The 27,002-nt window shown below is 43.9% G+C and overlaps 1 protein-coding gene across 1 annotated transcript; it reads left to right on the plus strand.

The window, feature by feature from the left end:
* Positions 1 to 262: 262 nt before the first annotated feature.
* On the plus strand, positions 263 to 20,740 carry HAS2 (hyaluronan synthase 2). Its single transcript, XM_050891267.1, has 4 exons — positions 263 to 732; positions 10,306 to 10,932; positions 15,511 to 15,612; positions 17,766 to 20,740. The coding sequence occupies exons 2-4, from the start codon at positions 10,306 to 10,308 to the stop codon at positions 18,693 to 18,695; spliced, it is 1,659 nt and encodes a 552-aa protein (XP_050747224.1). The 5' UTR covers positions 263 to 732; the 3' UTR covers positions 18,696 to 20,740.
* Positions 20,741 to 27,002: the final 6,262 nt, after the last annotated feature.

A 27,002-nucleotide genomic window follows, 5' to 3' on the forward strand; every position in this document is an offset into this window, starting at 1 on the left:
CGCTAAACTGGTCCTTGGCTGAGATCATTTCAATGGGCAGGGTTGGTTTCTTTTTTTTTTTCTCCTTACAGGAGTTCCCTCCCCTCCTTCTTCCCATCCTCCGCCTATTAAAACAACTCAAGTCTCACTTGTTAAAAGACCCCATAACGTGGAGGAGGCAGAAAAGCAGCAGCAGCAGGAGGAAAGAAAAAGACGTCTGGAAAATATTACCCGTTTGCTGCTGCTGCTGCTGCTGAGAAACCTCATTGAAACAGTTACTCGGTCAGCAAGGCATCACCAAAGAGACTTTATCTGATGCTGTACATCTCTCAAACTTTCAGACACTGCCTTGCAACTTCTCCAGGCTCCTGGCTAGCCGGGTTTGAAATAAGATCTTCAGCTTCGACCACGAGAAACTAACTCCTAATTTATTACTTCTAACTTTTTTAATTATTATTATTTGAAAAAAAAAAATCCCACAACTTTGAGCTAAAAACTGAAGCAGAGAAAGACAAATACATGGTAATTGTGAAAACACGTGGGAGAAAATGAGTAGGACTGAATAGCCTGAAACGATTTTTTTTATTTTCATTTTTAATTATTTTTTATTTCTGAGCGTCTCAATAAGCCCCTGAAAAGTGCGATTTCATCTTTTACCTCAAACTTGGAAACTGTTCAGCGGGAGCAACGGTACGTGAGACCACACAGCTGGCTGGAGCCCCTCTATGACCAAAGGACAGAAGGACAAACAAGGTAGGTGATTTATGATTATGCTTCTGTCATCTCAAGAGCAGAAGACCCTCTCCTCCCATCCCCACTATTCAAGGGAGGAAGGCTGAAACAGATCCCCAAAATACGAGTGGGGCTGGGGGAGGATCTTACCGGCTCTACGCTACACCTATTTCAGCAATGAAAAGGACCGCAGTGAGGATGAACGAGGTTTTCAGCTTCAACCCCTCCTCCGTGTAATCCGTTTAAGATATTGGTGAGCTTTAAGATTTAAAAAAAACAAACAAACAAAAAAAAAAAACAAACAAAAAACAAAACCCCAACCAAACCTAAAATTAAAATAAAATCGAGCAACAGGTTAGGCAGCCGCTCCGCTGAGCCCAGCGGGGGAGGCGAGACCTGCTCACAGCCCAGGCTGGCTTCTCCCCGCCCGTCCCCGGCCTCTGCATCCAGGGCCGGGAGGGGGGACGTGACAGGACCGGAGGGAGGGGTGGGACGGGACTGGAGGAAGGAAGGCGAGGAGGCGGCCGGCGGGAAGGGGCTGAAGTCCCGCCTCGGAGGGGAGAAGCCAACGCGACCGAGCCGCCTCGGCGCCGCGCTGAGCGGAGAGGGCGGTTTCCCGAGGGAGGGACGGGCGAGGAGGGGTGCGGCGGGGCGGGAGCTGCAGGCTGCCCGCGAACTTCCAGCGCTGCACGCCTGAGCCCGGCCCCGCCCCGGCGGGCAGCCCGCCGCACCCGCACGGCGACGCCCCGGGCTGGCGGCCGGCGCCCGGCGGCGGCGGCTGCGGCGGCCGGCTGAAGGAGGGTCACACGGCGGGGCGGCAGCCGCGGGGGGCGAAGGCAGCTCCAGCGCAGCCTTCGGCGCCCCCCGCCCGCCCGGCCGGCGTCGGGCGGGGAAGGCTCCCACCGCCCCGCTCAGCCCGGCTGCGCGCAGGGCTCCCGGCCGCCCCCCGCCAGCCCGGGCACGGCCGCCGCCGCCGCCGGGCGGGAGCCGCCGGGCGGGGCGGGGTCCGCCCTCCTCGTGACGTGGCAGCGCGGGGGATCCCCTCGGCGCCCCGCCCACCCGCTGTGACGCGGCCAGCACCGCCCCTATTGGCTGCGGGGCCGGCCGGGGTTCCCCCGGAGGAGCAGCCCCGCGGCGGCGGGCGGAGCCGCGCGCACCCGGCCCGGGTCACGGCAGCGCCCGCGCCGCTTCCTCGGTGTTCAGCCCTACGGGAGTCCGTAGGTCCTGCGGGTCTCCTTCCCGGCTGGAAACGCCGTCGGTGGCCTTCCGCGGACCTCTGTCCCCGACGGCCCGTCCCCGCAGCTGTGCGGGTGTCAGCTGGTCTCTGTCGGGCGCGGCCGAGAGCCGGCTGTTAAGAGTCTTGCCAGACTCCATAGCCGTGCTGGCAAAGGGGATGAAAGGGACCTTGAGAGAGAATTTACCCCGTTTCCCTGCCCCGAGAGCGGACCCCAATATACTACAACACCCCTGGTGGGCGTTGTCTAGCCCCTTCTTCAGGGCCTGCAGTGACCCCACGTCTCCCAGGGCATAGCCGTTCCTCCGCGTTAGCACCCTGCTTCACAGTCTCCTTCCTTATGGATCATTTTTCCGTAGGCACACATGCGCTTTTTCTCCAGCACACGTTGTGTGTAACATGGGTGCCTTGGGGCTTCTTTCAGGGACCGGATAGGTCATTTCATTTGAGGGTGATGGCAGTGGCATGTGTTCTCTTTCCCTGAAAAACTGCTCAAAATCCAGCCCCCACCAAGGTTAGAGGAGTTTTGTCACTGCTGTCGATAAAGCCAGGATTTTATTTCATGCTAGTAAATCTTTCTTATCCTACATGCCAGTGCAGAAAAACCTGGGAAAAGGTTTTTCCAGTGGGAAGTGCAGCTCTACTGGATTCAGTGGAGTTTCCCATGCTAGTTCACTAGCAACAAATTCAGCTGTTCCTATTTATGGTGTGGAAGCAAATCTGCTTCATATAGTTACTCTTCAAGATTAGTGTATAAGGCAGCAAATTTCTCCTCCATTCAGTGTAGTGGAACTTGACAAAGTCAAACAAGATATGACCTGTACTTTATAAGCAAATTACAAGATAATAAGCTATGAACACCAAATAAATATTTATTTGCTGGTTTAAAGCATGGAGTAGTCAGTTTTATGCCAAAAGCATCCATGGAGTTCATAACCAGCAACTAGAAAACATTTCTAAACTAGATTTTCATTTAACCACAATCCAAAGTATCTGAGTACAAATATGATTTACTTCTGAACTTATTTCTTAGAGCATTTGTCTGTTTTTTTGTTTGTTTTTTGTTTTTTTTTCTTTCTTTTGGTTAATTTAACAACTAGTGTATCACTGTCCACAAATCCAACCAGCAGCTGTAGAATTCATTCCACATTGGTTACTCAAACCTGTAAGAGACTACATTTGGGCATTTTAGTGGGAAACATACATTGAGCAGACAGGAGACTCTTGATCTGCTGGTCAAAGCCTGTGCATGCAGATACAGTTTGCCATCATTACTAATACTGTTCTTTATTTTAAACCAAACCCCAGAGTTAATTTTAGTCTTATGTGAGCCCTTTCCACAAGATCAATGGCATGACAAAATCTGGAAGTGATAAATAACCAAAAGCACCAGATATGGTAACTCTGCTGTAGTAAAGATGTACAGATGTAACATAACTTTTCAGTTTCCTCTCTGCAGGCTGTAAAATAGAAGAGGGAGTCTGGACAGCTATTTTATGCATGTAATTAATGTGTACCTGGAATCATTTGTACTTCAAAGATAAATGATTTATTTTGCCACCAAAATAAGGCTAATAACGAATCGAAATATTGGCTGAAAAACTGTAACCCTCAGATTCCATTTGTGTGTATACACAGAGTGTATGTGTATAAGGCCACATACTGTGTGCATGCACACACACACTCACACCTGCACTCAAACACACTCACGTCATTGAAGCAGCTGCTCAGTTGAAGCCAATGCCATTATTCTTACAAGTAAGGAGGTTTTTTAAGGCTTATAAAAGATGATACTCTTCCTTTGGTTGTGTGCAAAACAGCCCTCGGTAGCTGTATGCACTTATACCCACGTGTGTCAGCTTTTATGTTGCCAACCTCACTGATCTCAGGCATCCTGCTGAGTAAGAGTTGCATGTTTATTACAGACAAACCCCTCCTGACTGTACCTTCAGGTGAATATAGGCAAGGAAACTAGGAAGTGGTGTTTTTTGTTGGGTTTTTTTGAGGAAAAACAGTCATATGGAACTAGAGAACTGGTGGGTCCCATATCACACCAGAAAAAGTAACATTACAAATATCAGTACCCTAAGCCTTATGAAGCCTTTTGTAGACCTCCAAGAACATTTTACATGATCATGATTCCCATTTTACAGGTGAGGAAGCTGAGACAGAGAGAGGTGAATTCACTTACCTAAGGTCACCCAGCAGGTGAATGGCAACACTAGGAACAAAGTCCAAATTGTCTGGGTCCCGGTCCACTCTTAGATTCCCTAATGTAAGAAATGCAGTGGTTAAGCAATGACCTGTCTGACAACCTTCATAAGGGAGATTAATCGCTATAATAAATTTGTCAAATGTATGCATACATTTTTATCGTGAGTATCCCAGAAATAGCAGCTTTGCAGAGAAAGATTTTTTTTTTTAACGCCTGCACTGCAGAACTGCAAGATAAATTATCCACTGATTTCCCTCTTCAGCAAAATACTTAAGTGCACACTTGTCTTTAATGACATGCTTTGCTGAATCCAAAGCCTCAGCACTAAGGTTCAGAGGACCATGACTAGTAGACATTCAAGAGTTCAGCTTCTATATAGGCATGTAAAAATGAGACATTTTCAAAGGTTTTCAGTGCTCAGCACTTCTGGTTGCAACAAAGATTTGCAGACAAGTCTGATGTGCAGATCTCATATGTGAGGTTGGTTTGTATTATCAATTTATTTTGAATCAGGAGTGTGCTATTGAAGCCAATGCTACGAGTGCCCCCTCTCCAACCAAATTGCTTGGGTTTTGTATGGCAAAGCGATCACTGGGCACATAAACTGGATTCCTCTTAAATGAAATTAATGGCAAGATGTACCCCTGGAGCACACTTTTCAGACCCTAATGGGTTTTCGATCCATGGGGTCTGACTAAACTTAGTTCAGAGTAAAATATGAAAATGTATGGAGGGTGGAGTTAGGCCCTCAGCACCAGGTGTTCCTCTTTGTAGATCTGTTCCTGTAGTATTAGACTATTTGGTGATGTGGCCATAGCCCTAGATGTCTAGAGACAGGCACAGCTCTTTTGAACCCTTAGAGGTGAAGGGGACAAAATAAGCACCCTTGTGACTGAATCTTTACTGTTGTCTCCTGGACAAATATTGACTTTTGCAGTGTAATGTTTTATAAAAATGTCTTCAGATATTTGGAATTAGTAAGTGCTAATTCTTTCAAACAACCTTCCAAATTGTTACGTTTTATGTATGAACTTCCTGTGTTTCGCCCTCTTGCTTTTTAATCTTCTGGCGAAAAGCTAGCCGGAAGTACTACATGGCAATATGTTTGAGTGTTGTACATGAGAGATGACTTCTGCAACAGACCATGCAGTGAGCTGCATCCCATGGGTTGCAAGCAAACCTAACTTCAGTTTGACCTCCCGTCAGTCACTGGTTCCATGTCCTGTATCAGCAGATGCCAGGGACCACCTGACTGCTTCCTTAGTCCTCATAGCAGCTACACAACAGCTGGTGCAGAGTAAGTGAACAGACTGCAGATAATATTGATGTGTTCAGATACCAATACACATAGGTTTTCTGGATATGTATTTGCCCCTCTTCTGTTTATTACTCTCTTGATGTATTAGTAACAAATTAAGCTTTTTTTTTTCTCTTTGCCTCCTGACTTTGCGAAGGGATGAACTATCTCCAGGTCCTATTACTCTCGGGGATGCATGAAAGCTGATTAATAACCATATGGACAGCCTGTGCTATATGATTTTGGAGGGGGGAAAAAGTGGTACTTTACCATAGAAGTCAGCTGTGTTCTTTGCTGAGTAAAGACCCAGTCCAAAGCAGGACATAAGAACCTGCTGAATTTCAGTCAAGTGTCTAGATCTTATTAAAGTTAGCTCTATGTACCATAACTACAGTTAAATGCTACCTTAAATATTTTTCAAAATACAGAGAACTCAAGCATATTTTGCTATGTTCTAATTTGAGATCTAAGGCATTATTCAGTCTGAGAAAGGAGTGTGATCTCTAGTGTTAGAGTTAATACCCCAGTCATTATATGTACGGTGTAGGTAGCAGTCAACTCTTTTTTAACCTGAAATTTTTTATGAAACTAATGTTAGAAGACTACAACTTTTAGTTAAGCAAGTTGTTAATAGTAATGTAGAGTAAGTTCTCCTTCACCATGGGTGTGACCAAAAAAAATACTCTTTGTGTGGTTTTATCGGGATGCCGAAAGAGACACAATGCCAAACAGTTCACTAGGTGGACTCTGATGTCAAGTACATGTAATGGTTCATTTCTTGGCCATGCTTTTCCATAGGAGCCTCCAAAGAGAGGCACACATTGCCTCCTCCTGTACAGTTGCTACGAGGCACATATATACTTGGGACTGCTTGGTGAATCAAAATGTGTCACTGAATCAGCAACAGCCTACATAGCATTAGGATTTAGCATATGGCTTTCATATTTCATTTCTACTAGGTGTGCTGGTTAGCACTGACCAGCTCCATCCATGGAAATAAACAGCTGCAAGATCATGACAACAAATTGCTCAGTAGTAGACTTTGAAGCCTCTCTACGTACACTCATCTTGTGCATACAAACCTTGAGGAGGTTTGCTGGAGGCTGCGTAAAGCTTGTACTAGGTTCAGCACTGCGGGGTTAGGTGAAGGTGCCCATAAAGGATTTAGGTGTCCAAACTGCAGAGTAGAATTAGCAGTCCTGTCTCAGGTTTCCTGTGCAGTACATGGGGGACATAGGCACCTCCAAAAAGAGTCTGACACAGCCAGTGCAATCTTATTACCCCCTGGAAATGTCCTTCAGGGCTGATGCAAAGCAATGGACCCTCCGACTTCTTTCATTGCTAAATAGCTTTCACTCTTAAAAAAAACAATAATAAAGAACGTTGCAGGTACTATCTTCCTCCTCCTGCTTTACGGAATTGGTTAAAAACCTGCCCAGAAAGTGCAAGATCCAGGTTTGAGTCCAGAGACAGTAAGGTAACCCCCCAACTCACATACCAGGTGAGGAGCTCTGTCCCTCTCCTCACTCCAACACCTGTTCCCATGTAGCGGCAGTTCCATGTGTGTACAGAAATGACCTGCAATTGTCTTTGTTGATGCAGCAATATGGACTGGCTGCATGTCTTCCATGTGTTGAGCACCTCATCCCTAGCCTAGGCGGTGCTTTTTTTCTTTTTTTAAGTGCTGCAGTGCCTGTTTCCCAGGACAAACTTACTGGATTAAATCCCTCAAGGAACTGAAGATCCATTAGGCTGCGACATAAACAAAACACTAAGCTGCGCTGGTCATACGAGGTGTGTATGGTATCCTCCACCAATTAGTCAGCTGTTGAATAGGGCTGTAGTGATGGCAACTTTGCCTATAAGCAATTACATTTTGCTGAAAGAATATTGCTAGCACTTAGGAAGAGTGTTTATCAGTCAAATGACTGAAACATAATTGTGGCTTTGAAAGTTAACGGGGGTATTTGTCCTTCACCAAGCATTGGTGACTCAGCATGGCATTATTTTAGGCTTGCACTGTTAAAGCACAGTACTGTACGCTGGTTCTCTGATAATACTTGATTTTAGCTTTGTGTGAGAAGTTCAGGAAACTTCAGAAATGGATTTCAACTGATGTCTTATGAAGGATGTCCTTTTACATTTCACCGTGTTAGGCCAGTCTAGATATGCATAACAGCACTGTCTGACCTTAAAATCTCTGATGCAGCTATTCCCTACCGTCGGTGCTAGTATTTGACTCAGCAGTTCATTTTTGGTCCCAGACTTGTACAAGCGTCATTTCCTTTTAACTTCTTGGCTCAATTATTGGAGAAGGGTGGAGAATTTTTGGCTTCTTTGCCATTGTTTGGGCACGTTCAAGTTGATGAATATCAGTTCTGCTGGGCAAGCTATCAATAGCTCACGTGCTAAAGCTTGAGAATATTGAGCAACTTTTTCCAGACTTTCCCTGAGATTCAGTCAGTTAAAAGACTATACATAAAAACCTCAATTGCACATACAAAGGGGAAAGTTTCTTTGATGAAAGCCAGGAATTTAGATCAAAACACAGTTTATTTTCCCAAGGTTGACAGTGAAAGGATAGAAAAAAAATGCTGTTTTATTAAGACCAGAAATCCATTTCTTGATCTTAAAAGACTGTTTTTTTGCGAGGGAGGGAAGCTGTGCTGTAATGACAAGATCAGAGAATTCATTTCTTTTTTTTCCTTTTGTGTGGAAACACTTCATAGGAAGAGAAAAGCAATAGCAAATTAATATAAAAGAAGTCTGGTACAGTACATAGTCAGTCAAATGTAAACGCTCCAGATCTTAATCTAAATCCTGTGAGCTCTACCTGTACAAGTGGTCCATTTATTTCAGCCATATAATTCTTAATGTAAGCAGACTTTAGCCCCTACTCGCTAATAGGAATTTTCTATTTCTGGCAAGAGAAGAGAAGTAGTGGACCCCAAATGGGAAAGCAGAGTACAACTGCACCGTTAATGAAACATTTACCTTAATGTTTGTGACCTTCTGCGTGCTTGAGGGATTAATAAACACACAGGCTATTTGACTTCAAGGTAATCTAGAGGGGATCCATTACTTAATCTGTTTTCTAAAGCGAGTCTATTTTGGGCACGGAGTTTTAATTCACCTATAGTGGTGGTAAGCATAAGCTATCTTTTATTAGGCTTCTTTATGACCCCTCTTGTGAAAGGCTTTCAGACAGGCCAGAGCAGGGACGGTCCCTTTTGCTGGTGGGTGATTACAGCACCTGTCGGAGCCCAGCCGTAAGTATTCAAGGAAGTCCTAGAGATAGGATCCAATTTCTTTAACAGTGTCTCCAAATATACATTTAAGAGGCTTCCTCCTGTCTTGAAATTTAAGACCCTAAATAGCCAGTGGAAAAAAGCATAGTCTTTGTAACCTCAGACTTTATGCTCGCCTGGTTTATTTTTATTTTGTAAGTGATTCTGTGTTGACTTTTTTTTCCCCAAGCCTGTAACTTTTCAGACAGAAATATAATTGATGACAGCTATGCTGCTGCAGCTTGGTAGTATTTTTTCAAGAAAGAGTTAAAGACATATATGATGTAAGGAAGTGCTGTTCCAACTTCAGCTTTGGCCAACAGATGGTGAAACAAACATGATCAGCAGATGAGCAAGATGATAGCAGCAGGGACAATATGAATAATAGTAAGAAAACACAAATATTAAGTCCATTACTCTGAGAGGCCCTAATTCAGCAAAATATTCTAGCATGAGTTTCAGATTCAATGACTTGCAATGCACTTTCTGGGTTAGCATTAAACAGACATTATCTGTTTTACGTCCTTAATGTCAAACATATCAATTGACATAAACCATTGGCATTAACTTTCCTGTGATTCTGAAAAAGCTGTTGCATATAACAGTTAATGTGATTGTCAACAAAAAGCAGTTAGGTAGCAATATATTCTGCCTGTTTGGGTGCCTACATCATTTGTCTCAAGAATACCAGAGCACCCTCCATGCCAGCCAGCTCCTCCATAGCCCAGAGCTTAGGTTAGAAGATTTTACAGCCAGGTAACCTAAATATGCAGAAGTGATCAGAATCAACTGATGTACTAATGAATTTCTGAGTCCAGGGTGGAGTCTTGGCTCTGTTAAATTAATGCGTACTTTTGCCACAGACTTAATGTCCGTCACGCTTTGGCCCTATACACACATGCTCACATGTGCATATATCTATGTACACAGATGTATGAAAAATACATTTTTGCAATGGTATTGAGAAGACCTTTTAAAGCAGATGTCTGATTATATAAATATAAATTATAAATATAGTCAGTCATCTGTTTAAAAAATTATAAATACATTCAGACATCTGTTTTAAGAATGTCTTTCCAATATTTTTGCAAACATAACTAAGCGACAGAAGCAAGTCAGGGTGGGATGCAGTCATGACATGGATGGGGGATGAGGAGGGGCTGCCCAGACATTCAGCTGTTCCGCTCGCCCGTGACCATATGAAGTGAGTGGTGGCCCAAAAGCCCCTTCTCCAGCTCCCCCAGGGTAATATGACAGAGCGTCTCATTCAGCAAGCCCAGGCTGCCAAAATAAGATCCTGACACAGACAGCGCCTTCTGTGAGAGCGTTACAAATAGTAGAAAACATCCCTGGTACATCAAGTGTATTTGAATCTTACTTTACATGGAGGAAGTACTGCAAAGAGATGTTGAGCAAGGTGATGCAGTAAGTCCGTGACACAGCCAGAAGCACAGGGTGTATCTGTTGACGCTGAGCTCTATGTTGTAGCCACGCACACCTCTTACGAGGTCTTATATCAGCAAGTGGTGGCTCTGCTAACGGTTTCCGTGCTTCTTTGCAGATGTATTGTGAGAGGTTTATATGTATCCTGAGAATACTTGGAACCACACTCTTCGGGGTGTCCCTCCTGCTGGGAATCACCGCTGCTTACATTGTGGGCTACCAGTTCATCCAAACAGACAACTACTACTTCTCTTTTGGACTCTATGGTGCTATCCTGGCATCACATCTCATCATCCAAAGCCTGTTTGCATTCCTAGAGCACAGGAAAATGAAGCGGTCGCTAGAGACTCCAATCAAGCTGAACAAAACAGTTGCCCTTTGTATTGCTGCCTATCAAGAGGATCCTGACTACTTAAGAAAATGTTTACTTTCTGTGAAAAGATTGACCTACCCTGGAATTAAAGTTGTTATGGTCATTGATGGGAACTCGGAAGACGACGTTTACATGATGGACATTTTTACTGAAATCATGGGTAGGGACAAATCTGCCACTTATATCTGGAGTAATAACTTCCATGACAAAGGTCCGGGTGAGACGGAGGAGTCTCACAGAGAGAGCATGCAACACGTATCTCAGCTGGTCCTGTCCAATAAAAGTGTTTGCATCATGCAGAAATGGGGTGGAAAAAGAGAAGTAATGTACACAGCATTCAAAGCACTGGGGAGAAGCGTGGATTATGTACAGGTAGGTATTAGAGCGCCAGGTCAGTGCCAATTCAAACACACTTTGAAAGAAAGCAGCTTTTGTATATTTTGTGCGGCATGTTAGAGGCCATCCTAGTCCCTGATGAACACAGTGCTCCTTTCAGTCTGTTTGGAAACAGCTTGACCGTTAAAAGCGTATTTTGCTACCTTTTAAAATGGTCAATCTATCTGTGAATATGTTAAATCTGTGCACCAGCTACTGGAGAAATCTTAGATCCTTCCCCAGACTTCAGTACTGCCCCCTCATCCAAATGGTTTTTCTTCAGACAAAGCCAGTCGCCTCCTGAAGACCCCATCTCTGCTCCTGTAGGTCAAGATCTCGGGTAAGGTTTTATTTTGTGAGGTTGTTAGCGGCCCTATATGCAAGCAGACAGACAGGTATTTGGTGGCACTAGGGAATATCTCAGAGCAGTGGTGGTGTCTGTAAAAAAGATGGGGATATTTTAGAGGCTTTGAAGGCCACGCAGAATATTCAATAAAAGGGTCAATATGCAGCCTGGAAAGAAAGATTTCTTCAGCTAAAGCCTGAAGGAGCTTTTGCTTCATCACTTACAGCTGCATTACCTCACTCACCACGACTTGGCCTTTAAAGCCCTTATGACACGACTCATGTAAAAATGAATTAGGCTGAGTCCTCTCTCCCTGTTTCCAAAGCAGCAGAGACACATTTCTTTCCAGCTGCCTTGGATCCCGTGAAAGATTTTGTATGTTTTTGCCTTACACATGGAAGCACTCCTCGCTCCTGCAAACAGCCCTGCTGACTGCGGGAAGGGGAACAGGTCATGTGTGGAGGAAGACGGGTGGGATCAGGGTCTCTGGCTGGACACTGAGGATCCTTCCTTATTGATCAAGGCCAGCAAGGCTCATTTGACTAATCCCACTGGATATGAGATGATCTTCCTGATTAAGCACCCTCCGCCCTTCCCACCTTCTCTCAACCTCCTCCTCTGGTGGAGCAGCAGCTCCTCACGAGATGCTCTCTGCTGGCTCAGGGCGGCTGCATGGCTGAGCCATATGTGTTTCTGGGGTCCATGCCCAGCCTTGTGCAGGTGGGTGTGTGCATGCCCTACACACCACAGCATCCATGGGCACAGTGTCCAAGGGATGCGGAGAGGCTGCTGATAGCTGGGCTGAGAGCAGCAAGTCCTCCACACGCAGGAGGGGCAGAAACTGAAGAGTGCCGGGAACTGCTCTGTTACTGGAGCTGGGAGGGTAAGGCAAAGATTTAAAACCCATCCCCTACCACTTCCAAAGTTGAAACTGATTTATTCTCTGAAAACAATGGGCTTAAGCTCTCCATTGTCTGCAGTTTGGTTCTGTGCTGTGAGGGACTATGATGGGATGAAAATGCTGGTTTTCTTTATTAGCATGGTTTTATAATCACTTCACACAGAAGTATCAAATTGCAGAGAGAGAAGGCAGAGAGGAAACAGATTCATTGCAAGTTTCCTCCCTCAGTCCAGCTATTGCATTTGTTCAGGGAACCTGGAAAAAGTGTTTCTATTTCAACAGTCATAGCATAAACTGAGAAAATGGAAGAGATATTTCTGGTCTTTCAGACAATTAACACTCCTGACCTGGCTCAGAAGTCCTAATGCATGTGTATCAGGGACTGTAATGCTGCTGTAAGCAGCCACCAAAGGCTGCAGTAATGATTGATGCCACAGTCATGTCTACAGTCACATCTGTATTAGAAATGCAGCACCTTCGTGGCCCTGGCTACTACACAGTCATGATGCAATGCAGCTAAAATGTGGCTCTGTTTTATCAATGAATGAAGGTTGAGATATTTCAAATGGTTCTTTGGGGGTACCCAGGGTAAATGACTTTAAACAGGCCCAACATTTTAAGGGCTGAGCAATCTGCATTGATGATCAAGCACTTAAAAAAGTGGACCAGTCAGCACCATTGCCCACCCTTGAAACTGTAGGCCTCATGGTTCTTAAAAGACGCCTTGGGGTTATGGACAGGCAATCACAAGCAGTCAGACCAATGCAGATAATGAGCTGTCGCTCATTAGTAGCGTCTCATTAAATACCTGAAACTGCTGTGAAGGCTTATTTCCATCCTGGAGGAGGTTAGGAGGGTGCAAGCAATCAGGTAGAGGAGTTAAACTGGTAGATATCACCCATGCAGAGCTGACCAGGGCAGTCAGGGTCCAATTCATCTTGGCTTGATGGAGGTACCTGTGTGGACAGTCCAGTGCAGCCTGAACTCCTCAAAGCAGCTTGGATAAACCTCCACTGGTTATAACGAGTATCTGAACAGCTCGCTTAAGGTTGAGTGTCCCTTTAATGCAACTCTGTGACCCAAGGCAGTAATATCTAGGTCACTCAGCCCTTATGTGGAAAGATGCCAAATTGCCTCTTGGGCTGTGCTGGGCCACCCCTGGCTGAGCAGACCTCAGTGTGTTTTATTTGGGTTTCTAAGTGTCTGCCTTTCTCTGGGCATGTCCTCTTTTCACCTGCAAAAACCTCATCCAGATGGAAAATGATGGCTTGTCATGCTTGCCCCAGAAACCCAGACGTGTCCACTGTGCTGGCATGCCCAGAACACATGCTGGTAATTTGTAAATAAATCCAGTGTTTTCAGGATTCCTCACCTCATATTAGTGATGTTGCTCATGGGCAGGTCTTTCTGCTATAGATAAATGCATCTGATGGGGTGGGGGCTGCTCAGCTGCACCAAGTGACAGGCGCTGGAGGGACAGCAGAGGGGCTGGAGAGGGAGCTGATCCCAGCCCACCACTCATGGTCACAACAAATGGGATGAGTATCACTGCCTGAGCCCTGGGTACTCAGCAAACTACAGATTCCCTGCGCAAAACACTCAGCAACAGGTCTGTCCAGGAAGGCCCAGATAAAAATATGGGCATCCTTTCCCCTCTTCAGCAGAATTGTTTTGCTCCCTTTCTATCACCAAGTGCTGTCACTGATTTCAGCTTTCCACCAAAGCTGGAGGCACACCTTGGCCAGGTTACAAAGGTGCTCCTTGGGATAACTCCTTTGAGGAGAGGAGCTGGATGCATCAAGTTAGCGGGAGCTGGAGATGCTTGTGGCTTTTCTCCTGATGGAAATATGAGAGCTTTCATCACCTTTCTCCTCTCAGCCTCCTCCGAGTGAGCATGGAGGGGAGCATGTTGGCAAACACTCAGCTGCATCCCAAGCTATGCAGCCCGAATATCCCGGGTAACCTCCCTGCTCGAGTCTGGTCCGTAGCAGACCCACAAAATGCTCTCCTCCCCCTTCATAGACCAGACATGAAGGTTTCCGCTCCCCTGGAGTGAGAGGGCTTAGGCTGAATTGAAAGGTTGGATGAAAGGACACCAAAATTAGGATACCCAATATGAAGCCTCACCAGAATCTGACTTAATATGTTGTTCATGCAGAGCTACTGACTTTTGCCCCTACCATCCCCATCTGAAATCACAGGAATGCAACGTGGGGATAAACTGGAAGCAGTAAGAGAATTTGTAGGGCAGGATTCAGCTGGCCAGAGGGGTGTTTCTGGGACAGGCTCTTCTGCTCCAGTTTCTGGGTGTCTGCAAAATGAGTTTACACATGATGGGGGCACCGCTTTCAGCAGCAGCAGCTGCAACAGGGAGACACCCGCTTGTTTTAAGCAGGCTGCAGCCCGTGTCATTCTCCTCCGAGCAAACGAAAGCAATGCCAGCTGCCTCGCAGACTGGCCAGCCTGTCTGAGCCCTCCTCCTACTCTCCAGGGGAAAGCCAATTCCTAATGTACACAGTGTTCAGTTGACTAGGAGTGTTTGTGTGGCTGAAACGCCTTGTGTGTGTCATCTATTTCTGCCCTGGTCTCGTGGAGTACTGCACTTCGGGACCCGCTCCTTCTGGCCTTACGTATTTTTTATAAGAATACCAGAGGAAAATAGCAAATAATTTCTATATATCAAATGTCAAATCCCTGCACTACTAATAACACACCATGCATCTAAAATTAAAAATGAGTTTGTTCTGGAATCCAAAATACATATCTTACATGAATTGCTAAAGCCTTGTGTGAGTGAAAGAACTATTAGATTTCTTCCCAGACCCCTAGTTGACTTTCTCTTTTTCTTTTTTATAACAAGGGTCTGGAATTTAACTCCTCACTCCTTCCCTCATATGGCAGTGGGAAACATTTGATCAGGGTGCTCCAACCATGCAGCCGACGCAGGGAAACCCTATGTCAGGGCTCAGCAGGAATCTGCCACACACCCACAAACATGGTCTTGCTCTGCAGTGCCCCATCTCTGAGAGCTTATCTTATTCGGAGAAGCCAGCCCAGTGTGCCAGTAAAACAAATAGAGCTGATGATACAGAAAAGAGGATTGTTTGTGTGCACAACCCTAACAAGCACTCTGTTTCATTCAGCACCACTCCTTGCTGCCTGATACGAATGGCCTTTAACAGAAGTATCAATGCAGAACCCAAAGTGAGATTTAATTGCATTCAGGAGAATATGCATTTAGAGTCATTACAATCATTCGCATGATTTTTATTTTCTTCTCTAGTGTAGTCCTTAACCCATTTTTGTTCTTGTTTTGTCTTACTTGTAGGTCTGTGATTCAGATACAATGCTTGATCCAGCCTCATCAGTGGAGATGGTAAAAGTTTTAGAAGAAGATCCAATGGTTGGAGGAGTTGGAGGTGATGTGCAGGTGAGTACAACAATTTGCAGATTAGCAGAGGGGTTTCAGCAACTATCTGCACTGCAACAGATTTGCCTGCCTGGAATAGCATTGAATATACTGTGATGCCATTATAGAGGCTCTTATGATACCTTAACCTTTCTGTTTATGAACAGAAACTCTTAATCTTGGATGTGAGCACTGTATGGTTTTAACACCCATAGAAAGCAAACAAATATTTTTCTGCCTCGTATATGTGAAAAGTGGGGCACTGGCATTGTCAGGACTGTTGTGGCATCTTTGATTCTCTGGCTATAACAGCTTGCTCAGGGTACCAGAGAGAAGCTATAGGGGAGCAGGGAATTGAGAACAGGTCTCCCAAAGCCAAGTCCAGCAACCCAAGCACTTCAATTATGTTACTACTGGCAGCCAAGATTGTTAGGAATAAAAGCCTTTTTGAAATGCAGTGCACTATGCACTCTGTGTATTGTTGGGTTTCCTCCGCATCTCTGTCAGGCAGGACAATGGAAAGCCCCCAAGTCAGCCCAGCTCCACTTCTGTCAGGATTTCCAGCATTGCCAAGTTGGCTGACAACTACAGCAAAAGGCTGTTCATTCCTTTTGACACAATTGCTTCTGCTGCAATTTATAAAGAGAAATGCATATGAATATTTCAGTTGGCCTTAGGATCGGTCCCCTGTACTCAAGTTGGGCTTTTATGTGAGACGGAGGAGAAAGGGCAGTCTATATCGGCAAGCACTTACTAAAGAACGCCCCAGTAGTCAGAAGTATTTCAGGCATGTGGCTCTTTTAACTCCAGAAATTAAGATTCCCACAGAAGCCTGAATATCTTTGCGGCTCTGGACTGACCACGAACCAGGCATCACACTCGCCCTACACATGTGAGATGCCAGGCACGTGTGAGTACAACTGGAGGGAGACAGTATGGGTTCAGCTATGACAGTGAAGGTTCATAAGCATCTGCAGAGAGAGGTGGGAAGGACATGTGTCCTCTGGGAGGAAAGGTGGCAGAATGAAGGCTCTGGGCTTTTTTTTTCCCCCAATTCACTTTCCAGCATACACCAAATACATTTGTGCCAGACTTGAGTCTATCCCTGAGCCCTGCTGCTTCTAAAATGTTCTAGAATGTTAAATCGAAACAGAGACAAGATTGGCCCTTGGCCTTCAAACCTGACAGAAATTAGGGCCATCAGAGCAGAAGACTATTTTTTTCTAGTTGCAGGGAAATGCTTTCTAGTTGTAGAAGGCCACAGATTCCCCTGAAAATCCCCACACTGAGAAGATATCGGTGCAGAGCTGGCACAGCCACCCTGCTACACACTTTGTTGCCACATTCCCCAGCACAAGGTGTGTGCTGAGAACCTGGGTATGAAGACATGGACTTGGGCATCTACACACACTCATACCTCCATTGAGTGTTCAGGCTCCTATACTATGTCTATGTTGTGTTTTAAGTGTAGGCCTGAGCTTCAGGTGAGCTTTGGGGCATACAGAAGAGAAAGGCTGAGACCTTTATGTGGGCCAAAGCAAGACTCTACTGGAGTATCACAGTATGTCTTGAGACAACATAACAGGGCTAGTACTGCAGAGACAAATCAGAACAGGTTGTTCCTCAGAGGGCCTAATGTCAGATATGGGGACATAGTCCAGGGTCAAATCTCTATGGCCAGCCTTATGATACCAAAAATGTAGGCCAAAGACCATGTACTCAGCCTTTCTCATGCTCCAACGTAGCTTTAGGAGGGCTGGAAGAAGTTCTTTGAGTCCTAAAGATGTGTGCGGGGGGCAGACAAGCAGGAGGCCACGTCTGGGACTCCACCATCTCCTCTTGGGAGAGGCTGAGTCCAGCAGGTCCTTAACTGGGGGTGAAGGGAAAGGAAGAATGAGCCAGAAAAGAAGTTTCTTGGTGGAGAATAGGAAAGATTGTGAGGAAAAAGAGAACATTTTGGTGGAACAGACTTTTGAAGGCTTCGTCTCGCCCTTCCTGTCAATGTCCTGGACTCTATAGGTAACTCTTGGATTCGCCATGAGTTGGACACGAGTGAAGTTCCCCCTGTATTTCGGCTAATGGTGCTCTAGTCTCTGCAAATTCCTTATTGATCCAATGTGTATATTTTCTGTCTCAAGAGCTCATCTAAAATGAATTTTTTTTTTATTTTGCAGATTTTAAACAAATACGATTCCTGGATCTCCTTTCTGAGCAGCGTGAGATACTGGATGGCCTTTAACATAGAAAGAGCCTGTCAGTCCTATTTCGGCTGTGTACAGTGCATCAGCGGACCCCTGGGAATGTACAGAAACTCTTTACTCCATGAATTTGTGGAAGATTGGTACAATCAAGAATTTATGGGCTCCCAGTGCAGCTTCGGAGATGACAGGCATCTAACTAACAGAGTGCTAAGTCTGGGCTATGCAACAAAATACACAGCTAGATCCAAGTGCCTTACCGAAACACCGATAGAGTATCTCAGGTGGCTGAATCAGCAGACCCGCTGGAGTAAATCGTACTTTAGAGAGTGGCTTTATAATGCAATGTGGTTCCACAAGCACCATTTGTGGATGACCTATGAAGCTGTAATCACTGGATTCTTTCCTTTCTTCCTTATCGCCACAGTCATTCAGCTCTTCTACAGGGGAAAAATCTGGAACATCCTCCTCTTCTTGTTGACAGTTCAGTTAGTGGGCTTGATAAAGTCTTCCTTTGCCAGCTTCCTTAGGGGCAACATTGTCATGGTTTTCATGTCACTCTACTCAGTGTTGTACATGTCAAGTTTACTGCCAGCAAAGATGTTTGCAATTGCCACGATAAACAAAGCAGGGTGGGGCACGTCAGGAAGAAAAACCATTGTAGTTAATTTTATAGGACTCATTCCAGTCTCCATTTGGTTTACAATCCTCCTAGGTGGCGTAATTTTCACTATCTACAAGGAATCAAAAAAGCCATTTTCTGAGTCAAAACAGACAGTTCTCATCATTGGCACAATACTCTATGCATGTTACTGGGTTATGCTTTTGACTTTGTACTTGGTTCTTATCACCAAATGTGGCAGGCGGAAGAAAGAGCAACACTATGACATGGTGCTAGACGTATGATGTTTCCATGGGAAGTTACCCAGAGAGTTGTAAAGCAACCCAACAACCTTGTAGTATCTGTGGCATCAGACGAATGTTGCCAAGGGAAATGGATCATTGCTGCTGGGAATAGGACATTTATATTCCTCTGGGTTCATTTTCATCCTGCCAAAGTAAGAAAAAAAAACCAATAAAAAATGATTATTTTTTTTTCAAGGGGGGGAAGATGCAAACCACACAGTTTCAACCTGTTCGCAAGAAAATGGGAGAACTTCTATGTTTATGCACTTTTTTATTGTGCATACGCCTGACAGTGTTACGTTCTATATACCTCACTGGTCATGCTTATGTGTGTGGACAGGAAGGAAAGGAGTTTGGAGAATAGAGAAAAGAATCTTAAAACCCCTTGCAACCTAATTTATGAACTTCTCTTTTTTTTATAGTTCTGTTTATAGGAAGGGTCTTTTGTGTTAGGCTGCCAAATGTAATGCCAAAGGTAAATTTTAAGATGCCATTGGCTGAGCTGTATTTTTATATTATTGTATTATTTGTGTGTGTGTATGTATTTTTAAGCCAACTTTTTTTTAAATCACATATTTTATATTTTACTATCTGCCAAAAAAAGCTGCCTCCCCAACATTTTGTTCTTTAGCCTTTTTAAATACATTTGGGAAAAAAAATCATACTTTCTCCCCCAAAATTTGTGCTGAATTGATATTGTTCACAACAGAAAGAATAAAAAGTCTCTCTGCATTTTTGCAACTGATGAATGGTTATTTCTGTGAAAAAGCATTTGAATGTGCTCTTTGAAGACACTTATTAGGAAAGGCCCAACATTGTCAGTTTTTGAATACAAGCATATTTGTGCGTAAAAAAAGGCCAAAAGGGTAGATATGTGCAATTTGGGGTTTTGTTTTGGATAACATTGTAAAAGGGAAATTTGCTTCTCTGCTGAGAGTGTAATATCCCTGGCATGCGCAATAGCCATAAGGCAAGGCAGGTCTCCATGCCGTTGGAAAAGACATTGCTATAGGAAAGCTCCCACTGATTTTATATGGGACCTGAGGAGTCAAAAACTTCTGAACTGGAGAAATATTGGACACCCAAAACTACTATTGACTTCACTGATGGTCGTAGTTGTTCGTAATCTGCTAGTACCAAGCAGATAGTTCAGATTTTTGAGTTTAAAAAAAAATACACGGAAGGAAAACTTATCAACATTTCAAAATGTGGGTATCTTACTATAACACTTCTGCAGTGCCCTTCGTTTAGTTTACAGAAAATACAAACATCAGCTTCTCTGACTTCCAGTGAATACAGACCCCAGTACTGAGCCCAGTAATTTGCGTTTGACTAGAGCATATCTACCAGAAAAGAAGCCAATTTTTCATCAGAAAACATCAAGCCTTAGCAAATCCCTCACTTCCTTGGTGCCTAATAATCAGTCTTGGACATTTATTTTGGACTATGGTTCTGAGAAATAATATTCAGGACTAAATTCTGCAGTCCTTCACCAGCCAAAGGAATGTGGCATTGAGCCCTAATATACTTTATAAAGAGCAACAGAAAGCCAGCTGCATACAGATACATGCCCTTTTTAGATTCTGGTATTAAAAGCACTGTGGTAAAGCAGAAATCAGCATATGATGCTTAAAGAACTTAGAAGCATTTTCAGCTTCTCTTTTTTATGCAAACATGAATAGATTCTGCTGTAGAATGAACTGCACACACACTACCTTATTTGTCTGATTATCTTGAGGTACATGATTGCTTGAAAGTCATACTAATATTATATTAATGATTGGAGAGTTGATTCATGTTGATTACAAAATAGAACAGTATTAAAAAAAGCAAAAGAAAAAGTAAAAACAAAAAAAAACTTGACTATGCCTTTTAACTATTTATGATGTAAGTTAAAGCTTGGGTTAACATTCAAATGTCAAATAAATCCTCTCATTCTATAAAAAGATTGAATTAATTGCCTGTATTTATTCTAGCAATTATTCAATGTACTTCCAATATAGGTTGTATAGTATAATTGTTACTTTCATAAATAAAATATTTTTGATAAGATTATGACTAATTCATGGTATTTCTGATCAGCACTTCTGCTTTGAAGCCGTAAATCTGCATGGTATGAAGGCTGTTGTTATCGTGTCACCAGCCCGATTTCCAAGTAGTAATTTGGGTTATGGGCAGCAGCCACTGGCAGAGGCACAGAGTGAGCAGGGGGCAAAGTGACATCTCACACATCTCTCAGACCATAACAGGCTTGTCACAGGTCCATTACTTAGGAGACAGCTTCTCGGCACTCAGCGCTTGTTACCCTATGTCTGGATACTGTGACCAGTTTTGAGTTCCCCAGTACAAGGAAGTCATTGATAAACTGAGGCAAGTTCAGCGCAGGGCCAGCATGATGGTTTGGGCTGGAGCGGAGGGGCTGAGAGAGCTGGGCTGGTTAGGCTGGAGAAGGGACGGCTTTGGAGGGAGGACACCTAAGGTCACCTCCAATACCTATAGAGAAGTCATCAAGAAGATGGAGCAAGGCTCTTCACAGTGCTCCTTGGTGGGAAGATGAAAGACTCCAAGTTTAAATTGAAAGGGGGGAGGTTCAGCCTGGGTATAAATAGGGACTTCTTCCCCATGAGGACACTCAGGCATTGAAGTAGGCTGCCAGGAGAGACAGCGCAGCATCCATCCTGGGAGGGTTTCAAGACTAGACTAGATAAAGTCCTTAGATGCCTGGTCTGACCTCAGAGCTGCCCCTGCTTTAAGAAGGAGGTTGGGCTAGAGACCTCTGAGGCCCCTTCCAACACGAATTCTCCTGTCACCCTTTCTGAAGCAGGTGCTGACAATCTGCTTCCTAATGACAGCTCCCACCCGCACAGAAGCTCATTCCCATCTCTGTTCCCCACACATCCATCTTGACCCCGGGCACAAATAGTTCATCAGCAGCTGGTACTGAGTACCCAAAAAATCAGAGCCCTTCCTGTGACTCTGTGTCATGCTCCTCACTGTGTTTACGGCTGTGCAAAAAAATGTTGCAGCAGAAGAAAAGACTACAAAACAGTTCTTAATTAAAGTGTTCTTAGACAAATTAAGTTCTTCAATAACATTTCCTGTTTCTCATTAATAGCAAATATAATTGTGAGATCTCTCTCAAAAGAAGAAAACTTGTTAAAAGTCATGCATTGTTTTGAACTTTTTAAAAAACATATTTTTCAGCCGCCTCTGATAGACAGATGGTGCTGAACACTGTGAGAAACTCCCACAAACTATAAATTAATTCTACATAAAAGTTAAAAAACAATCTTTCAAAAAAATGCAATGAATTGGCAATATCTCAGGTTATAACCCATTTCCAGAGTAGAGTAATTTGGGTTTGAGAGCATCTGTTTGCAGAGACCAGATGTGAAGCAAAACCTGCGGGAATCAGAGGTGCAGCAAGGAGGAAGGAGCCCTCCTGTTCTGTCTGCTAACAAGCTTCAGTTTGGCCAAGAATCAGGTTTCTTTCAATGGGAAATGCATGAATATTTAGCAGAACTTTTCTAGGAGGCAGAAAAAATCCTGTCAGACACATACTGCCAAACATGTCCCGATTCACAAGCTGTTGTGAATCTGTTAAAAAATTTGGTCTGAATTTTATTCTTAGCAAGAGGTAAGATGGTAAAGAGGAGACAAAATATACTGAAAGCTGTTGATGAGGTTTGGTATTACTGAGGCTTTGCTGGAAACGCCACTCTTCTCCGGAGTTAACACAATTAACTTAAATATAGTCCAATTTTTTTCCCAACTTTCACTTGGCCTAAGTTTGCTGCTTCAGTTTCCTATCTGATGGATGGATGGATGAGTGTCCCAAATTGTTGCTGCTTCTTCCACCTATGGTATTTTATATAATAAAGTATTCTGTCTCTCCCAAAGAAATCCAGCTTGAATTTTCTCCTAGAATAATCCTAAAATTTCTATAAGTTACCATGACTGCCTAGAGGAAAATGGCCTTGTAGTTACACTTACACTAAATAAATGAGACACCCCAGCCACATGTCTGAGCTTTGGTATATGATAATACTCTGTACTGTTCAAGTGTAAGCATGGTTCGTGGCATGTTTTTGCCATAAACCAGATAGTACTGGCCCAGACAATGTTGGACACAGGTAGAGATGCATGGAGCAGGAACCAGCCTGATTTGGGAGATAGTAGAGCTTAGATGTGATCTCTGTCATCAGCTGGTCTCAAGACTGGAGAACAGTCCCTGGTTTTCTTTTTTCTACTAGATTAAATATAAGCTATGAATACCCCACTGAGGAGGACAATGCAGGTCAGCTCACCCCTTACTGGTTATCATGCGCATGGGATCTTACTCTCAAGACGTCAATAGATGTCATTAGTTCTGCAGCTCTTGAAAACACCTTCTTTCTTTTTTGTTTTCCTTTCAGTTAAGAAACTCCACAAGTTTTGTAATTCCTTTGGTCATGTCCAGGAAGCAAGAACCAACACTGCCCAGGCATCAAAAACTACGGTAGTCACAGTGCTCAGGGTCTAGGATCCATTGCATTAATACTTCCATTGCTTCTTTTACAGCATCCCTGCTGGGCTGCCTTTCTACTGGTAGCAATCTACTTTGATTTGCTCCAGGTTTGACACACCCTGTAGAAATGAAATTGTTATGACAGAACCTTTTTTCGGCTGCTTCTCACAAGGTTCAGTGAGAACAGAAAGCATGAAGAGCTTGTCCATGATCAGTGCTGCTTCATACTACGCAAGAGGGTGATGTCTGGAATTTAACATTATCAGTCACATTATTAGAGATTAGAGAACCCACACAAGAGCATGCGCAAGAGTAACAGCTAGCAAGTGAATCACAGGAAATTAGATTTTGTAAGTTCCTCTGCCCATATAATTTTATTTTACAGTTTCTAGGAGGGAAATCATCACTTTTAACTATCCCTTGACCCTACAGCACTTTGGGGACACATAAAACACTGTAGTGTCCTGGTTTTGGCTGGGACAGAACTAATTTTCTTCTTAGTAGCTGGTACAGTGCTGTGTTTTGGATTTAGTGTGAGAATGATGTTGATAACACACTGATGTTTTAGTTGTTGCTGAGTAGCGCTTATCTTAAGCCAAGGACTTTTCAGTTTCCCATGCTCTGCCAGCAAGCAGGTGTGCAAGAAGCTGGGAGGGAGCAGAGCCGGGGCAGCTGACCTGAACTAGCCAAAGGGGTATTCCATACCATGGAACGTCATGCCCAGTATATAAACAGGGGGGAGTTGGCTGGGAGGGGCAGATCGCTGCTTGGTCAGCGGGTGGTGAGCAGTTGCATTGTACATCACTTGTCTTTTCTTGGGTGTTATTTCTTTTTTTTTGTTATATTTCTTTTCATTACAGTTATTATTATTATATTATTATTATTATTATTATTAGTTAGTAGTGTATTTTGTTTTACTTTAGTTATTAAACTGTTCTTATCTCAGCCCATGAGTTTTACTTTTTTTTCTCCTCCTCCCCACCCTACTGGGAGGGGGGAGGGGGAAGTGGCAGTGTGGTGCTGAGTTGCTGGCTGGGGTTAAACCACAACAGTAGTCATGAAGAACTGAGCTGAATGTGGGTAAAAATAGATTAAATGGGCAGCTTGTTCTAAATTAATTACAAGATTGTGGCCTGTATCTATCTGCTCCCCAAAAGTGCTTTTAAGTTTTCCATACTGATTCTTTTTAATGAATGTAGCTTATAGGCTGAACCCATCCAATGAGTTGATGCTGCAGGTCACTCGTGATTTCTGTCTGCCCTCATTCTTCACTGCCTTCCACAAAAATTGCACAGCATCTTGCCAGCTTGAGTTGGTGCTGGCCTGGTTTCTGCCAGCATCTGTGATGATACCTGAATAACCATGACAGCACTGTGAGATGTATTAGAAGATATCTTAGTATCAAAAGATAAAGTCTGTGAAGACCATAGGAGAGGGCTCCTCCAAGAAAAGTGAACCGCTTGATAACAGAGACAAAAAAGGAGCATTTCATAGTACACAAAATGGCTATTTCATGCTTATACTGTAGAGCGATGGACTTTCTTACCTACAAGTGCCTGTTTCTCTTTGCTGACTATGGAGGGAGGCTCAGCGATCAGCTCAGATCATCAGCTTATAGTGTAATTCAGGTTGGAGGGACCTCAGGAGATCATCTAGTCCAACCTCCTGCTCAAAGCAGGGACAGCTGTGAAGTAAAACCAACTTGACAGAAGACACAATCACAGCGTAAGCTCAGCCTTTGCTAAATGCTGACTTCTGTAGATGCTCACACTCGGTCAGATGAGTCCTACCCCAGCTGTCTCCAGGCAAGGAACACCAGCTTGCTCCAGAGGGTGAGCCCAGCAACCCGTGCATACACCCCGCACTTTGGCAGTGGTGGACCAACACCCTGGTGTTGGGGCAAGAGTCCTCGCAACAGTCCTAGCTGCTGCCGCGCCATTTCTCCCAGCCATCATTTCAACATCCTTCACATAGCACTTCTTTCCTCAGTTCCCCACCATACATGGGTTCATATACATATATCTATATCTATATCTATCTATATTCCTTCCTAGGTCCTAGGACTGTAATAGTCCATTTCTCACAGCAAGACAAAATCCTGGCAGATGATAGGACAATTTCACATGTGTTGAACCTGCATGCTGCAGCAATGCTGCAGATAGAGATTCTTTTTCCTTGTTATTTTTATAAACAGCTCTATGTATACTTGATCGTGTCTTTTTTAAAACGACCACCAAAGAGACTTGCTGGCAACTTTTCCTGGAGATGATGGGGGAGGAGGGGAAGTGGATGGTTAATGCTCTGACCTGCCATCTGGCTGAGCATGTCATGTAAGGAGATTAAATGTTCGGGTGCAAAATTTGTGGTGCTTGATTCCAGCCAAGAGAAAATTCAAGTAAAACCACCTAAAAGCGGTATCCACGTAGCTCTTACCATAGATATGTCCCAGAAGTTTAATGTAAACCAGGTATGAGATTGGAACTGAATCACAGTTGTTTTTTAAAAATGATCCATTTGACTCACTGTGGAGTTCTCTTTGGACACTTTTATCCATTAAAATCTCTCTCAAAGATAAAAGCTAAACAGATACAAGCCAGGTTTACGTTAATGTAAAAACATATGCACTGTGAAAGCCTGGTCTACACAAGAAAGTTTATCTGATGTAACCAAAATCTTTGTGATTTTACTTATGGTACTATAAGTGTTATTTTATTTGGTTTGTTTTGATTTACGTTTCTTAGGAAATTATGCCCATAATTGTAAAATTGGAACTCCTGTTTACTAGCTTGAACAAAGAAGAAAGCTGCATTTAAATTGTGGTAATAAATCAGTTTAATCAAACTGGCAGAGAAACATGACACTTTTATGTCGATCTATGCCAGATACAGTTTAGTTCAGTCTTGCATGATTTACCTTAAGATAAGCCACGATGTGAATTTACAGCACTTCAGACCGTCCATAAGGCCTGCTCTGGGCAAATCCTTGCTCTGCAAGGAAGTGTGAGGTAGCTTAGCCTGCGGCATCAGAGTCATTAGTTACATTGCGTTTTCCACAAGGTAAGAGAGGAAACATGGACAGATAAAGTATGATGACTAAGGCAGTGTAAACTCATGCCCTAGGCTGCTTAAAGAAGCTTTTAAATGTATCTGTACCTTAAACTGATCAGGACTGCCTTCTAGGTAAACCAGGGGCATGTGCACACGAAGACACCCAGGAGAGTTGAAGTGAATTACCAAGAGTTCAAGCTGGTTATTTAAACTGTGGGAAGCCTCCATTAAGATGTGTTTTCAGAATAAAAGCAACTCTGTTTTGATTTAGTAGGCCCCCCCTGGTTTTTTAGGTAAGACTTTAATACAGTTTCTGTCTTGCACACTAAAAGTCTGACCAAGATGTGGTCACAGGATCACAAGCATACTGTAAGAAGCTGCCTCCCTGCAGGCACTGGAAGAAGATACTGAGCACATACCATCTACTGCAAAACAAATTAAACTGGGATAGTTGTAGGTGTGCCTCTGAACATGCACCGTCTCTGCCTCGCACAGGACTTTGCACAGGCCTGAGCCAAAATACCTGCCTCATGCTGCCGGCACCCATTTTCCTCGAGCTGCTCTTAGCTGAACAAGGAGCAAGCTGTTGGCTGAATGACTGCATATGCCCCTGTGAAACAAGTCCAGTGCCTGACAGATGCATAGGTTGCATATATGATGTATCCAAGTGGTAAAACAGAACATGCTGTACGTGCAGCAAAAAGTCATTTGCCAGGCAGCACAGGAGTCGGGTGTGCAAGCGAGACATCTGGT

This window comes from Gymnogyps californianus, chromosome 2, assembly GCF_018139145.2.
Source record: "Gymnogyps californianus isolate 813 chromosome 2, ASM1813914v2, whole genome shotgun sequence".
NCBI lineage: Eukaryota > Metazoa > Chordata > Aves > Accipitriformes > Cathartidae > Gymnogyps > Gymnogyps californianus.